A 17,605-nucleotide genomic window follows, 5' to 3' on the forward strand; every position below is an offset into this window, starting at 1 on the left:
TCCATTGTCTACTGTGTATTGAACGTTTTCCATATGTGAATGTCTGTAGCATATTTTTCATTTGGCATTTTGTTTAATCCTCCCAATTGCCCTTTTTGGTGAATTGTATTATTCCCATTTGAGAGTTGTGAAAACTTGGTATCACAGAGAGCATTTTCCAAAGGTGAGCAGCAGACTAAGAATTTCAACTTGGGTCTGCCTGGTTCTAGGCATGATCTCAGCCTGGTGACTGAATGAATCATGAATGAGAGAAAGGCTCCTCCCAGGCTGCTCAGGTTCATCTGTTCACCTTCATGCCACAAAGAACAGGAAGAAAATCAGTCCTCTTAAAGGTATTTCCCTTATCCTCTCCATTCATGTATCCTGTAGAACTTGAGAGAGTCCCTGGGGACATGGAGTGTGTTCCTGATTTGTGTTTAATGGCTCATGTAGATTACCTTCAACTCTGTGTCTCACACACGCGGGCCAGACAGAGGTAGGTACATTTCAGTCACTTACCTTCAAAGACGTATCGATAATTGAATCACTCATTCAATTCATTCATTCATTTACTTCTTTGAATAAGTCACTGAGGATCTACTATGTGCCGTGTACCATTCAAATTCATTCAGAAATGCATAAAAACTGTCCTTCCCTTCACTGCTTCTCAGTGTAGAAATATAGCAAACACAGAATGAGACACACTCAGTGATGTCCCTGGGCTAGGTCTTGGGAACACAAGGGTGATTAAGGTCCCACTTGAGGGGGCACTCAGGGTGGGTTCAGGGTGGTCAAGCCACAATGCAGCCTGCTGTGTCCTCTGGCAGAGAGGGCCATGTGTCACCATGGAGCATCCTCTACCCAGCCAGAGAAGGGTTGTTGAGACCTCATAACCTAAGAACTGGGGCTTGAAGGACTAGACAGAGAATTGGGGGAAGAGCATTTCAGGCAGAGGGCCAGCATGAGCAAAAAAGCACGGGGGTGTGAAATGCTGTGAGGGATATAGGATGGCTGACTGGTTTAGTATGTGCTTACATAATTTTTATACCAGGCAAGATGTCATAAGAATATATATATATATATTTTACATTTGTGCAAAAATGCATGAAATTTAACCTTTGCCTTTCTAATATCCTAAAATGTTAGAGCTGACATAGCTATTAGAAATGAGCTAATTGCACTCACCCCAAACATGAGGATAAATGTGTCATTCAATGAAATCTCATTTAATACTCCCCAGACCTTCTCTGATAGATGTAATAACCCAATTTACAAATGGGGAAACTGAAGAAACTCAAGTGACAAATCCAAAGACAGTACTACAGCTGTGACTCAAACTCCTGTCTGTTTTAGTGGCATTGCTGGCATCCAAATTTTCATTAGCTTTCCCTTGAACTGCTTAGACTATTGTTACCAGCTACCCAAATGATTTCCTTGTTTCCAGGCTTCCCCTCACATCCAGTGTGAGCTTTCCAAGATGACCAGCTGATTCTGCCATGTTATTGACTAAAAATAAATAATGAAAACCTCTCTGCATCCTTGCTGCTTAAAGAATGGTCTTGACATTTGCAGTCTAGTTTTAACCTGTGTTTATTATTCTCCAGCTATTCTCTCAAGCTCTAGTGGAGATGCTGTACTGGAGATGTTCATCTAGTTGAGATGAGAGAGTAGGCCTACACTTTACTGGAAACTTCCCCAGCTGGGAGACCTTATCCCATATATTTGTTTCCTAGTTGTGGGATATCAAGCAAGCTTTTTCTGTGGGTATAATAATCTGCCTAGTAGGAGAACTAAGAAATGAACATCAATAACTCAAATACAAGGTAGAAAACGCTAAGGCTCCTTAAGTGAGGGTAAGATGAAGTGCTGTCAGATTGTAGAATATAGAAAGATTGTTTCTGGTTGAGCCTGGAGATGGGAGATCTCAGAAGAGTTGACAAAGGTGTTTGCATTGAAGCCAGTGGTGGAATCTGGGTGGTATTTGAACATGCAGATGTAGGGGTGAGGAATAAAAAGAGAGGGCAGATTCTGGGCAGAGGAACTGAGTCTCAAGACACGCAACGGGCATAGTGGGATACAAAGTGTTGGGAAACTTAACACCATGTCTGCTGTATAATAGGCACATGGTAGAAATTGGTTGCATGGATGCCTGAAGCATAAGTTTTGAGCAGAGTATTAGATTAGGTCACCAACAAAGCTGGAGGCCTGAGTGACAAGACCCCTATCTGTCAAAGTGCAGAACTTCCAGCTAAGACAATGGGGAAGGGACCGGTTTCTCCTCTCCACTGACTTAGACATGGGTGGAGGATGAATTGAAGATAGTGGGGAGGAAGGATAACATCTGGAAGATCATTCACAATGTGTTAACAGTATCATGGGTGAAGGCAATGATGACTGCACACTAGGACAGCAGTGTAGGATGGAGAGAGAGGAAAGGTCGTAGGTGGAAGTGTCAGGATTTGCATGATTTCTTAGCCACTGTAGAGGATATGGGCTGCACATTCTGCCTCTAATCCCATTTTAAGATATTCTGTGACCTTGGTCAAGTCACCGTCACTCTCTGATCCTCAGTTTCTTTATCTGTAACACTAAAATAGTTTGGACTATTTTCTAATAATCCTTCTAGCTTAAGCATAGACTGGAGCCCCAAAGGAGAGTTCTCAGAGAACTTGGAACCCAGCCCCATTTCCTATTAGCTCCATCACTCAGCAAATGGGCAAGAGAATACTGAGTAGGCATCACCAATCCCCAGCCATCATGGGGCAGGCTGGCAGGGACCAGAAACAAGTGGTGAGAAGAGAAGGACATTACGTGGGAGAATATGCATGTTCACAGCTCTGAGGATTAAAGGCCCGTGTTCTTATCACTGCTGAACAGAGTATTATAAATCCAGTCTTAGAATACCAAATCCCCTCGCGGTTTGGCCATTGTGTGGGAATATTAAAAAGGCTGGAGACAGAAATAATCAGTTTCCGAATGACACATTGTCAAATAAAGCATTTCTCGCATTATCCTTTTCTTTCCTTTCTCTGGCTCCTTCTCTCGTGCCTAGATATTTTAACGTGGAAAATAGATGAAAATGAGGCCAGGCTGAATGATGTTCTAAGTTTTCCTTTTTGGAAGGCTTTCCCAGTGGGGTGGTTTGGGGATGTCTTCTTTTTTTCAGTTTTTGATATTGTGTACAGACGCAAACCAGATGAAGGAACTAGCATGAGGATAAAGGCAGAGCAATTAAGAGGGGCCAGTTAAAGGTTTGATCATATGCCCTCTGGATGCTGGGGCCAGAGCTAATATACAGACTTTGGATTTGCATTCCTCTGGCAAGTCTATTCAGGATTTGAGACTTCTGGATATCGATTAAGCCCCCTTTCTGGGTCAAGCACTGCATCTTAGGCTGGGTAAATGGGAGGGAATGTGAGTACCACACCCCTGGCCTCAGGGAGCTCAGAACCTGTGTGAGAGAAGTCATCCAGCAGTGGGATGCACAGCAGCAGTCAGATAACAGAAAACCATGGGGACTCAAAGAGGCAGAGATGCTTCCTGAAGAAGTGATCTCCAGCTGAGAATGGCAGGGCAAGTTGACATCAGCAGGTGAAGGGGGTGGATTAGTTTCCTAAGGCTTCCGTAACAAATGACCACAAGCTGGGTGCATTACAGCAACAGACATTTATTCTCTCATAGTTAAGGAGGTCGGAAGTCTGAAGTCAAGGCAGTGGTAGGGTTGGTTCCTTTCGGAGGCTCTAAGGTTCCATGCTTCTGGTTGTTGCTGACAATCTTTGGGGTTTGATGGCTTGTATGTGCATCAATCCAACCTTTCTTTGCATGACCTTTTCTGGTTGTGTTTCTGTGTGTCCTGCCTTCCTCGTGTAAGAATACAAATCATTGGATGTAGGACCTATTCTGATCCAGTAGGAATTCATCTTAGCCAATTATATTTAAAAAGATCCCATTTGCAAGTAAGGTCATTTTCTGAGGTTCCGGGTGGATGTGAATTTTGGGGGACACTATCCCACCCACTAGAGGAGTTAGGGAGACACTGCTCTAGGCTGAGGGAGCAGCAAGTGTGGGAGAAGAAGCACCCACTTTGGAGGAATGCTCATCGTTCAGTGTGGCTTCAGGACAGGGTGGAAGGTGGGCTTGTGGGGAGCTGAGACCAGAGAAAGAAGCAGGGGCTCCATCATGAATGCCTGTGGGTGCCAGGCTAAGGCAGTATGGGCATGATTCTGAAGGCCCTGGGGAGCCAGGAATGGATTTTAAGCAAAGGAAGTATAGGGATTTGGTTTGGGGTAGGAGGACTGGGGAGGCTGATGGAATGAGGCTGGTGGTGGTTGACTTTTGTTATGCCAGACATTTTCTCCCAGACGTTTTATTGTCTGAGAACTATCAGCTCTATTTTAAAGGTGAGCCCATGGGGACCCAAGGGACAGTATCTTATCCAACTTGTCCCAGCCAACAGCAAGCAGAGAAGCAGGAATTCACATGCTGACCTTGACCTGTATGTCCCCCTCCAGATACCTGGCTTCCACACCGCACTACTCTGCCTTTGCCATTTCCCACCCTCCCTCTTTTCTGACTCCACTAGAGAATCTGAAATCCACTGTCGGTGGGAGGTAAAGAGAAGTGGGCTGATCCTACTCTAGAGAGAGACTTCTTATAGGGAACATTCCAGAAGGATGGGACCCACATTCTCTTTATCCTCTCTTCCCCACTTCCTGCCCAAGAGCTTAGTGAAATTCTTAGACTCATAGGAGAAGGTAAAACCAGTTGCCCCCAAACCTGAACAGTTTGCAATCTTGCAGAAACTACCCCCTCATTAAGAGAGTGAGATTTTTATTTCTGGAACTCACTGTCACTTCTCCAACCTCGTTTGTCTTGGGCGGCCCTAGAGTGAACATAACCCAAATCGGATTTGGCATCTGGTTGTCCCCGAGGCCTGCAGGGCCTTAGCTTGCCACCCTTGAGCTTTGGCCTCTTCTGAACTTGCTTTCTAAAAATTGACAGCCTTCTCCCCCATGCCTCTTCCTCCCTCCTCAGGATCCCTCATGCCCTGCACCTGTTATCCCCATCAGGTCCTGTGTTTGCTCCTGATGTGTGCACTCAATGGCTGGATGCTCGGGTCCTGCCCCCCTCCCGATTGATTTCTCCTGCTTTCTGATAGCTTGTCCTTGGTGAAGGAAGCTGAAAAAGAAGTGGGAGTATAACCCTGTCCCATAGACCAGTACAGCAGCCTGGGCCGATTCAGGTGGATACAGGTGGACACAAAATGCAGTTTCCTGTTGATGCTGAGTTACTCGTCTGCTTTCTTTGGGTGGAATCTCCCACTAGTTCAGAGGGGATCACATGGTTGTCTTGAGCTTCTTTCCCTGTGCGCAGCACCTTTGAGTTGATAATGTGCTGGAGATTGAATCATGCCCCGCACAAAAGACATAAGCACATCCTAATGCATGTACATGTGGCTTTCAACCCATTCATAAATAGGACCTTCTGAACGTGTTGTTATTTGAGGGGTGGTTAAAGTGTGAGTGGGTCTTAATCCATGTGGCTAGAGGCCTTACAAAGAGAGGAAATTATGGTGTGGCCAGTCAGAGAACACTAAAGGAAGAAGCCAGACCTCAGCAAAAACCAAAAGAGCAGGCACAAGGAGAGAGAATCACCAAGTGGCATGTAACAGGAGGTGGAGATGCAGGTCATGGGACCCCAAGGATGGTGGCAGAACGCTGTGGACTTGGGGAGAAAGCATGGCTTTGCTCATGCCTTGATTCTGGACTTCAAGCTTTCAAAACTGTGAGACCATCAAATGCCTGTTGTTAAGCCAATCAGTGTGCAGTGTAGGACATGGCAGCTCTGGAGAGCTAGGACATAAGGGATATCACATATGTTTCCAGACTTGCTTTGCACGACAACCCTGTGGATATCTTAAATAAGAATATTCCTGTGTCACGCGTTTACCCTGTTTCAGGTATTGAGCTAAGTATTCCACATCCATTAGCTTATATCTACCCTCCGCCCCCCATAAGGAGTTTTGACTGAATTTTGTGGATGAGAAAATTGTGTTGCAGGCAGATTATTTTCTTTGCCCAAGCTCACACAGTTTATATGTGGGATTTATACCAAGTATTTCTGACTCCCCAACTGTACCCCTAATCATATGCTATACTATTCAAGGTATTGCTAAGTCCAATTTATACATTAATAAACTGAAGAGTGACATGGGATCTGGGCAGCCCAAGATCATACAGTGAGTGAACTTGAATCCCAAACTTTTTTCTGGCACTCCCTGAGGTTGTGTCTAGTTCCCCATACTTTGCTACATTGTCAGGGTCTGGGAAAACACAGCTGGTCAGAGGGGTGCTTGTGACATTGCCCAGGTGGCTCATGTTCTTGAGTGAGGCCTGCTGCGAGCCCTCCAGGAGCCCAGCTAGTGGACTTCTGTCTCAGTAGGTTTATGGCACAGGGAACTCCTGACGCTGGGATTCTCCTTTTGCTAAGTTCTCATGATGGTACAACAGTCTGCTGCAGAAACCACATGGCAGGGTCTCAGCAACCATGTGAGGACAGGGAACTGGGCCCCAATAAGATGGCTGGAGCCACTGGCCTGGGCTCATATCAGATGGTAAAGCCAGGGACCGTAGAATCAGTGGATCACTGAGCCAAAGGGACCCTCAGACTCAGCCCCGGACAAAGCACAGTTCCCTCTGTCACCTTCTTCTGGGTATTTCCTTAGGCTGGAAAATCTAATTTGGACTTTGATGTTCCTGCCCCTTCGCCACTGCAGGCAAGCCTTTGAAGGCTTGCTGAAATCAATTTTACATCTCAGCTGCATGGCCTTGGGTACTGCTCCTGTCTCTTCCTCAGTTTCCTCACTAGGTCATTGATGCCAAACCTGCATGATTGTAAAAGTAAATTGGGGAGCATATATGAAGTGTATGGTTCTGACTGAGAAAGATTTGGGGACTTAAGACAAGTTTTGTAGAATAGACTTTTAGGAACAGGAGACCAAGTAATTTGTTCATTTACCCACTCATTATCATTTTTTTATTCATTCATTCATTCATTCCTTTATTGATCCCTTCAATATTAAATGTGCACTGGCTGGATGCTATAGACAATAATAACAGATAACAATTTGTGAACATTTACCTTGTGGCCCATTCTGTACTAAGGACTCTATAAGCATCATGTTTAGCCCTCACAATGACCTGATGAGGTGACACTGTGACTATTGCTCTTATCTAACCAGTAGGAAAACTAGCACTTTGAAAGGTAAAGTGACCTAGTTAGGGTCATGCAGCCTCTAAAGTAGTGAAACCAGGACTAAAACCGGGTTGGTTTGACTCCAGTTCTTAGCTGCTTTGCCATATACTCAGGGAAGGCTCTGGGAAGAAAGAATGGTGCTTCCAGTATGGATTTATGAACTGTTCAGTGCAATCCAAGACTGTGGGGCTACGAAGGAAGACTTGTTGGAAGATGATGGGAGCAGAGAGGGGCAGTGGTCACAGGTGGATGGGGGTGTGAGACCTAACCTTTCCCAGGTCATTGTTGGGCCTGGAATCTAACCATGGGACAAACAATCATAATTGGGTCGACAGAGAGGGGGAGGGGCTGAAAGGCTCTGGAACCAGGCAAGGAGAATGGAATACCCAAAAATTAGCAAATATTGACCTGAGTCAGGCAAGGAGATTTCGCCAAGTGCAAAAAGGGATCAGAGTTAAAGGCATCTCTGAAGATGGGTCCATTTCATCCTGGATTTGAAAATCATGTTTTCCCTTCTCAGGACGCCCCACATATTCCTGTGCCATGACCATTGTCCCCCATTTTTCTCTTTCCCTCCCTTTGGTTAGTGAGTGTTAGTAGGCTGCTATGGAATAACCAATGCCTTTGGAATGAAAAGCTGGGTTAAGTAAGTCATGTCTCTACCATTTCCTGGTTCTTTTTTTTTTTTTTTTTTAAAGATTTATTTTTATTTATTTATTTCCCCTCCCCTCCCCCGGTTGTCCGTTTTTTGTCTTTTTGGTGCGTCTTGTTTCTTGTTTCTTTGTCCGCTTCTGTTGTCGGCAGCGGCACGGGAAGAGTGGGCAGCGCCATTCCTCGGCAGGCTGCTCCCTCCTTCGCGCTGGGCGGCTCTCCTTATGGGTGCACTCCTTGCGCGTGGGGCTCCCCTACGCGGGGGACACCCTGCGTGGCGCGGTACTCCTTGCGCGCATCAGCACTGCGCATGGGCCAGCTCCACACGGGTCAAGGAGGCCCGGGGCTTGAACCGCGGGCCTCCCATGTGGTAGACGGACGCCCTAACCACTGGGCCAAAGTCCGTTTCCCCCATTTCCTGGTTCTTGAAGCCAGCTGAACCTGGTATTGCATCCTGACAGTGTGACATCAAGCAAGTTACTTAGCCTCTCTGAGCCAGCTTTTCCTTATAGACTAGCAATTATAATTCCTATCACATAGGATTGTTTTGAAGATTAAATGAAAGCATTAAGAAAAAAGTGGCAGAGGACCTGCTGCTGTTTAGTAAATGGCAGCATTCTTCCTGCCCCTTTTTCTTTTCCCTCTCCTTTTATTTTTCTTCTTTCATTTTTTTTCATATCTTCCCTGTGTGTCCTTTCTTTCTTATTTCTGATGCATAATTAATTAAATATCATTCCTTGTTACACATGATTTCAAGATACAGAACAGTCACTATCATGTTCTGTGGGGGTATGGGAGGATCCATTCTTGTTTTTCTAGGGCTTTGAAGGTGAAAAAGTATACACATATGTACACATATTTTACATGTATTTACTGATTTTATATATACACACACACACACCCTTACACATAAGTACACACACCTATAGCTTTGTTGGGTTTTTGTGCTTATTTTAAAGTTCTGACATCCATAAAAACCTCGGGGATTCTGTGGTAGTTCATTGCCAAAGTCAAAGCTGGGCTCTGGCCCCTGCTCTGGTTTTTTTCAGCCGTGCCTGGCCCCCTGAGTAGAGGTGATGAGTTCCAGCTTAGTGATCTGATGGCCTTGCAATCAGAACATGGTAGTTTTCCAGTATCAGTGTATTCAGGAGGAAAGCTGAGTCATTTTAGTTACTATGGCTCTTCTTGAACTGAACTGGTATTCTTCACAGCAGTCACGTTTTCTTCCCAAGATGGTGTGTTTAGGGTTTACATCTCACATCTTTGCTAGATGTTTTACAGGTAGTCATCATCAGAAATTGTCCTTGCCTTCCATGAGATTATAGTGCAGGAAAAGCAGTCAATCCCACAGGTGTAGTAGAAAGAAGATAGGCATTACAGAGAAAAATCAAACCCAAAAAACAAAACAGAGAAGTAAAAACCAAACTCAGAGCTAGCTCCACTGCTCACCATCTGAGTTTCCGAATGCCCCAGTTGCTCTGAGCCCTCAGTGGTGCTCCTTCTACATAAAGAAGGGATTCTTCCCACCTTCAGGGATACACAGCAGGGGCCCAACAAAGTAGCTTCCAATTTCCCAAACAGGAAGCAGTATATAAAGGGAAGCAAAGCAAGATAACTGACAGGGGCCCACATTTGTTCATTGGAGATGTTTCTGCTCACAGAGCAAATTGAGGGGGCCCAGAAGAAGGCAGCCTTCCAGCACAGGCCCTTGACAAATGCTTTGGGGAATGCAGAAATGCTTCGGAAGTAACCCTTGCCCTCAGGGAACTCAAAGACTAGGATATTTCATGAATCATGTAAGGTTGTTCATAAACATTTTAGCCTATTTCAAATAACTTATGGTAGGCAGGTGCAATTAAATATTTATGAGTTGGATTTATTGAAAAATAAACTCCAGGTTATTTTAAATTCCTGATTAAAGGAGCCCTAGAAAGGTGTATTTTTCATTCACTTACTCATTCATTTTATCCAAAAAATATTTGTTAAGCATCTACCTTGACCTGGGTTCTTTGTTAAAAATCAGAGATTAAAAGACTGGAATTTCTGATAATGAAGAAAACACAAATGGTGCAGAAATTTTGATTGACACCATAATATCTAATATTTGCAGCAAGATGGAAGAAAAGCTGCTCTCTCTTGAGCCCTCGGTGGACTCATTCTAGAAATGAGGAAATAGGGCAGAGAGAGCATGAGCAATTGACCGGGGTAACCCAGCTGGTGGGAGGCAGAGACAGATTTGAGTATTCATCTGGGTGAGCCATAGTCCTGGCTCTCAGTGGCCTGGGCTGCTCTGTCAAGCCCATCATCTCATTTCCCATCATGGCTAAGGGAGTCTTAGTCCATCCTTATCCTTGGGAAAGATGAAGCCCAGAGGAACTCGGCAGCTGGCCCAAGGTCACGCAGTTAGTTGGTGGGAAAGCCGGGTTTGCAAACACGCATTCCTGTCTCCAAAGCTGTAGCTGGTGGTTCCTGAGGTGCTGCCAGTCAAACAGGCATCTGGGCTGCGTGGACGAGAGAAGTCCCTCCACCCCTCTGGCTCAAAGTGCAGATGCCCATTCACTTGTTCTCCTTCCGTCCCCTCCAGGGCGGCCTCATCGCACTGCTGCTGCTCCTGCTGGTCTTCACCGTGGCCCTGTATGCCCAGAGGCGCTGGCAGAAGCGGCGCCGCATCCCCCAGAAGAGTGCAAGCACGGAAGCCACCCACGAGATCCACTACATCCCCTCGGTGCTGCTGGGTCCCCAGGCCCGGGAGAGCTTCCGAGCCTCCCGGCTGCAGGCGCATAATTCCGTCATCGGCGTGCCCATCCGGGAGACCCCGATCCTGGATGACTATGACTACGAGGAGGATGAGGACCTGCCCCGGCGCACCAACCACGTCTCCCGCGACGAGGAGTTCGGCAGCCAGGTGACCCACACGCTGGACAGCCTGGGCCGGCCAGGCGAAGAGAAGGTAGACTTCGAGAAGAAAGGTGAGCTCCTGGTTGCCTTCCACCTTCCGGGGGGATGTTGGGGCACTGGGCGGTTGGGGACACAGCCAGGGTCTTCTGGCTAAGCCATTTGGACTTTATGGCCAACCTCTCTCTTGGGTTATCAGAATGTGTCTTCTTTGGTCTTTCAGTGTGATGGGAAAGATAGAAGTGAGTCAGCATTTTGGAATTGCAGTTGTGAGGGGCAACAGAGGGTACATAGTCCAATCCCTTTCCAGAGTTTCTTGATGGCTTCCCTTGACAGTGTTCTCATTGCTCAGGAAAGAGCCCCTGCCTCTTCAGGACTCTACTGCTCACCCCCACCCCCATGCTGCCTCGGCCAAACCAAGCTGCCATGGAGAACAGCAGTCATTGTCAGTGTGGGCAAGAAGGGACTGCATAGCTGCAGCAACAGCCTTTCTTCCTTCCCTCCCTCCCTCCCTTTCTTCCTTCCTTGTCATAAGCTGGAAGACCTGTGCTGGGGAAGATTCAGGCTCAGTTTCCGTCCCAGTATTGCTAACCCTCTAACCTTGGGCAAGCCACACGTTCCCTTCAGGGGCACAAGACCCTGCTCTTCTACTGTGCAGTGTTGTTGGGAGGTGTAAATGAAGTAACAGGTGTAAACTATCTGGTACACGGTAAATGCCCAATACAGTTAGTTCCATATGATGCTGTTACTGTCACTCATGCCTTTGCTCTTCAGAGGTATGGCACTGCACCCCACACCCTGATAGCTGCTAGGATAGAGGTGAGGAGAGCAGAAGCCCTGCCCTTAAAGAGCGTCGAAGTCATCCCACTAGGAATTAAATGGGGAGAGAGTAGAGGTACGGAAACCTCAGCTCAGGGAGAGTTCTGGACCTTTCCATGTCACACGGCCAAGACGTGGCAGAGCCATCGTAGGAGCCCACATCCCTGACGCCAGGCCCCAGCCTCCTGACCAGAAAGAACCCTTGCTCTGGGTAGCTGTCATGCTCAGAAGGGGCCCCACAGTACCCTGGTGAACTGACCTGCTGCACCGGGCATTGGGGCCTTACAGGTCCTGTGCATCTTAAAGAGAACTCAGTCCTGCTGTGTCAGGAATATGGATTTCTCCTGCCTGCCCACATTTCTTAGCTACTCTTTGCTGAGGGGTAGTTACCTGACTGTGGCATGCAGAATTGTGCTGCATCCAAAGGACACACAAGGCTAACTCCTGAGAAGTAGGGGAAGTACCTCACCATAGGGTACTCTAGAACCTGCATATTTTATACCTACCGCCCCAGGTTGGCTTAGAGGTGCCACTGTCCCTTGTGTTTCCCTTGTAAGCAGAGCTCTGTTCAGATGATAAAGCCAGGCCCCAATTCTCTGAAATCTCAACACTCGTGCTGAGGAGCACAAAATGAAAGTTGACCACAGGGCATGAGTGATGGGTGCCTAGAAAGAAGACCCCATCCTTCCAAGGCGGATGATGGACTGGAGGCAGGCAGGGGGAGGTGTGCTTGAATCCAGCTCATTGGTTTGCTGGCTGCGTGGCCTTGGGCAAATCTCTTAGCTGCCATGCATCTCTGTTTCTTCATCTCACATGTTTTCATCTAACCAAAGTGATTTTTTAAGTTCCCCTGAGTGGGCTTTATAACAAACAAAGTGAAATTTGAAGTAAAACAAAGGAAGCTTAGATCCAGCCACCCTTAGATCCAGTAAGGGCAGGAGAGGAAGAAATCCAGGCTTTGTTCTCCTCGGGCTGCTGTCAAAAATGATCACACACTGGGTGGCTGAAAACAACAGGCATGTGCTCTCTCCCGGCTCTGGATCCTAGAAGCCTGAATCAAGGTGTTAGCAGGGCCATGCTCTCTCTGACGGCTCTAGGGAAGAAGCCTTGCTTGCCTCTTCCCAGCTTCCGGGGGTGGCTGGCAGTCCTTGGCGTTCCATGGCTTGTAGCTGCATTGCTCCATCTCCACGTGGCCCCCTCCCCCGTGTGTCTCTGTCTTTTCAGTCATGGTGCATTCGGAACCCACCCTGCCCTGGTATGACCTCAGCTTTTAACATCTTTGTTGACTTTATTTCCAAATAGGGTTACATTCTGAGATACTGGGGACGTGATTCAACACCTAATGCCAGGCAAGGAGAAAGTAGGGGGCACGCTTCTCCTGATTCCAGGCAGGCCACCACGCTCTCTGTCCTGAGGTGGGTCTCAGGGTTTTCGTTAGAGCCTTGTGGTCCCCAAATACTGGTCCTCTTTGCCTGGACAGAAGAGGGATGATTCTACTGGCAGATTGCGGCAGATGGACAGCTGCAGCTCAGACCAAAGCTTAGACAAACAGCTTGTTGTATTGGCTCAGGCGCCCCTGGCGGAGAGAACCAAGAGGCTCTCTCTGAAAGAGATGCCTGGGCTTAGCCGTGGGTTGTGGTCAGGGTGGGGAGGAGTTCAGAGGCTGGGCTGGCCACATAAAAGTAATCTGGCAGTCCTTTGAAATTACAGTGCCAAGGGCTAATTCCACTTATGAGTTTCATACTTAGACTATGCCCATAAATTCAAACTGCCTCTTCTGACTCAGGCTTTACCAGCCTGCTTTTCAATTTAGACCTGCAAATAATAGAGGGAACATCTGGAATTCAGAGGGAGAAAGTTTTATTACAAAGTGGCAACTGCTTGGGGTCCCAGGCCTCAAAAGCACTGGGCTGAGCCGGGCTGGCAATCAGCTGCAGCATGTGGCGTGGCCCCACTCTTGGTTGGCTATTGGAAGATTTCTTTATCGGCTGGTGAGTAGCTCATTGCCTCCTCTGCCCACTGCCCTCCTGCTGCCTGGCAGTCCCCACCCCTCTCCCAGGACCCTCCTGGACTTCCCACCACCCAGCAACCAGGTGGCTTTAGGACGCTGTTCGTAGTGCAACTGGCATCTTTTCTGACTAGTTGGTGCCGGTGCTCTAAAAACTGTCAGATCTTTTGAATCCTACTTCTGATATCACTTTAGCAAGATGCTGAGAACTTAATTGTGTCAATATGTGAATGCTCAGTGCTCTGCTTTATACATAATAGAAACCTGATATATTTTAATTCCAATTCCCCTTATCACCTCCTGAACTTTTTATGCCTTTCCCTGAATATTATGCATGGAAGCTTAAGGAAATTAAAATAACAAACTTATCACTTTTTTGAGGAATGGGGAGGAGGCTGGCTGACTGGATGTTGGACTTTCCTAATTTTGTTTTACTAATATGAAAGAACACATGTTCTTTGTAACAGAAGGAAAGAAAAAAGGGAGAGAGTTGGGGGAGGGAGGAAGTCAGGTGTCTAAAGCAATAGCTAGAAGTCCTGCCCATCTCTCTCTCCATAATAGGAACCAAAGGTAGTAATAGGCAATAGTTTGATTTATAGTCTTCTACCCTTTTCCAATGTACACATAATATACACATATGAGTATTTGCATCCAGATATATACAAATGGGGCCATCCTTCCACAATATATATGAGAAGCATCTTTCCATGTCAGCCATGCGTCTCTGCCTTGTTCTTGTGGCAGACTGTACAGGCAGGCGTGCCAGAGCTCACTTAACCACCCTCTGTTGTTGAGCATTGTCTCAGGTTTTTGCACTTACAAACACCACTTCAGTAAACATCCTTGTACATTCATTCTTGCAAAGTGAGAGAAGAATTCTGTAGGCCAAATAAGTACTTAAAAACAGCATCACTGCATCTCATCGGAAGGTAGATCCATTTGTAATTTTGGTAAGTATTGCCATATTTATTCATTGTTAAATGTATTTTATACTTTCGAGGAAGGCTGCGTTGTCTCCTGCACAGATCCACACAAATGACCTACTACCCCGTCATCTTGATTATTATTTTTTAATGGGTATTTATTTGGGGTAGGAACTTACAGATACCAGCCCATAAAGCATAAGTTACTTCCCTCACCAAAGTCCATTTTCACATGTTGGAGCAAGATGGCTGCCGACGTCTGTGAGGGTTCAGGCTTCCTGGGTTCCTCTGGGCTCAGTTGCTCTGTTTTCTCCACAAGGTCAGGTATAGACTATCAGGTGAATGGTTCTGTCTCTTTCCCCAGGGCTCCAGTTTAATACCAGCATCACACTCCAACATTAAAACTCCAACAACAAGAACCCTCAACGCTGTCCTTTGCCATGCCTTTTATTTTTATTTTATTTTTTTCTCTTTATTTTTTTAATGTTACATTAAATACATATGAGGTCCCCATATACCCGCCACCCCCCTCACCCCCAGTCTTTCTCCATATAGTTGCTGTCACTTTGTATGTGCAATTTTCTTTTGTGATTTTTTTTCTAATTACATTGGTCCATATGTCTTTCTTGGCCAAAAGTCAGTGTTCATAGTTACCCTACGTAATGATTCTTTTGTTGAAATGATGCACGGTAAGGGCGTTCTCTACTCTGTTATGCCAGCCGGGATCTAGGATGGAGGGAGGAAAGAGAAATGCGATCAAATGCCAGCAGTGGCCTGCAGCGAAACAGGGTAGGGGTCATGGTCCCACTGACATGGGGCCAGTGGGCTGAGCCTCGATGTCGCTCACTGAATGCAGAGCAGGAGGCCTCAGACTGAGTGGATTTACTGTAAGGGAGTCTGAGTGCCTACCAGAGCTTCGCTCCTGTTCTGTACATTATCTCACTGGGACATTTATAATCAATCCCAGTAGAAGGTGGGTAAAGGGTTGGCTAGGAAACCAAGGCTGCTACTGCTGCTGCTGCTGACAGCTAACTCTCCTTAGATACTACCCTAACCCTGAGCATTTTCCATGAATTATGCCTTTTAAATGCAGCCCTATTAGGAAAGTACCCATATTGTCTCCAATCTACAGAATAGGAGACTGAAGCAAAGAGAGTTTATGTAGTTTGCCCAAAGTTACACGGCTAGAAAGTAGCTGAGCCATGGTTACAACTCTAGCACCAGAGCTGTTGGGGTAAGGGGCAGAGCTGGGATTTGAATGCACTACTCCATACTGAGGTTCCTAATACTTGAGAAGGCACAAGTTGTTGGAATTCCAGGGATGACTGAAGCATAGCAACCATGGCCTTACATCACCCACATATCTGGGAAGAAAATGTGGATAATTAGCATCTGTTCTGTGAGGCAGGAAGCTGCTACACAGTAATTCTGAGCTTCTAATTTAGCAGAAGGGCCTTTCCAACAGGGAGATCCCATTTCTTTGGAGTGTTTTTAGTAGTCCCCAGGGGTGCAGGGAATTCATGTTGGGTGTGAGTAGAGCACTTTAGGGTGGCAGAGAACTGAGAAGCTGCTTATTAACTAACCGTTCTGACAGTCCCTGTGAACAGTCACCTTTGTGCAGAGCCCTATAAAGTTTCAGATTACTTTCATAGGTGACACCTTTCCATGCCTCAGGGTGGCGTACAGGCTTTCTCACACAGAGACTCTAGCCTGAGTTTCTAGCTGCCTTTGCTTCACCTCATGCCCATTCCTCCCTCTCTAAGCCTCAGTGGTCTTATTGTCATCCCTGCAGACACCTGGTCTTCACATATCTCCTTCCTGATCCCTTGCCTACCCTGCCATTGTCCACACAGCACTGCCTAAAGCTTTCTTATGGTTCTCCAATGCACTTTGATTAAATCTTTATTCCTTGACATGGTCTACAAGTTTCTGCATGATCTGCTTTATCTGCCCAACCTCATCTCATTGCACTTGACCCTCATTCTCTGTGCTCCAGCCTGTTCTTCAGATTTGTTTGCTGAGCTCTGTTCTACCACAGGTCCTTTGCATATGTCATGATTCCTTTGCCTGGAAAAATGCCCCTCTTTTCTTCCCCACCTGTCACAGCTTGCTGACTTCTTGACATTCTGATCACAACTTAAGTGTCACTTTATCAGTCAAAGCTTCAATCTAGGTGGGTTCTCCTTGTTTATCTTTTATCATCTCCCTTGTTTGTTTATGTAATAGCAGTTTTCATTTTTGTATTTACTTACTATGCATTTTAATCCTCCTACTTGACTAAGACTTCCTTGAGATTGGGTCCCAGGTATGTTTGGTTCTCTCTGTGCCTCACAGAGTACCTGACACCATAAAAAGGTGCTCAAAAAATATTTGTTGGGGGTGTAGATGAGGGAATGGATAAGTAGATGAATGAATGGAGAGATGGTTATGTTAGGACCTTTCCACAGGCTCTGTGGTCAGCCCACTGGTGTCATTTACCCAAGCCCACTGGTGCCATTTACCCAAGCCCACTGGTGTCACTTACCCAGCCCACTGGCCCGCTGCTTCCGTCATCTCCCCACTTCCCTCTCTCCTAAAACTACTCAACCTGCCTTGCCAAAGGACACCTTGTGCCTCCTCCATCGTCTTTTCTTGCGATGCTCCCTTATCTCCAAATAAAAAACCTTCCCGCTGTGCCCCTTGTCTGGGGAACACCACCCATCCATAAAGCTGCAGTTTAATAGCACCTCCCACTCCCAGGCAGTCCTGGCGTGGCAGGTGGAAGTTCTCAGAGAGCATGGGGAAATCTCCCTTACTAATCTCAGCTCAGATTTTGACAGAATCTTCAGGCTTTTAAATCTTGAGGGTGCTGTGAGCCCTACCTTGCCTGCAAGAGGGAGGCAGAACAGGTAGAATAGATAGAGTTGCTTTAATCAGGTTCTGCATAGTTATGTTTTAGAAAGATCCAGCTTAAAAAGAAAAAGTCTTGGAAAATCTCTTGACACCAGACTGCCCTGATATGGTGATCCTCTCCCTCCTCTTGTTCAAAAGGCTTCTGGAATTCTGCATTACACAGCAGCCCTTTACAAAGCCTGTT

At 46.5% G+C, this 17,605-nt stretch overlaps 1 protein-coding gene across 3 annotated transcripts in view; it reads left to right on the forward strand.

Moving 5' to 3' along the window:
- ASTN2 (astrotactin 2) overlaps window positions 1-17,605 on the forward strand; it is a 950,369-nt gene that overhangs the window by 187,141 nt on the left and 745,623 nt on the right. For all 3 annotated transcript variants that reach the window (XM_058302487.1, XM_058302488.1, XM_058302489.1), the window contains exon 3: window positions 10,469-10,853. In XM_058302487.1, coding sequence (XP_058158470.1) covers window positions 10,469-10,853 — 385 coding nt within the window. The remainder of the gene's footprint in view (window positions 1-10,468; window positions 10,854-17,605) is intronic.

This window comes from Dasypus novemcinctus, chromosome 8 (assembly GCF_030445035.2).
Source record: "Dasypus novemcinctus isolate mDasNov1 chromosome 8, mDasNov1.1.hap2, whole genome shotgun sequence".
Classification (NCBI taxonomy): Eukaryota; Metazoa; Chordata; class Mammalia; order Cingulata; family Dasypodidae; genus Dasypus; species Dasypus novemcinctus.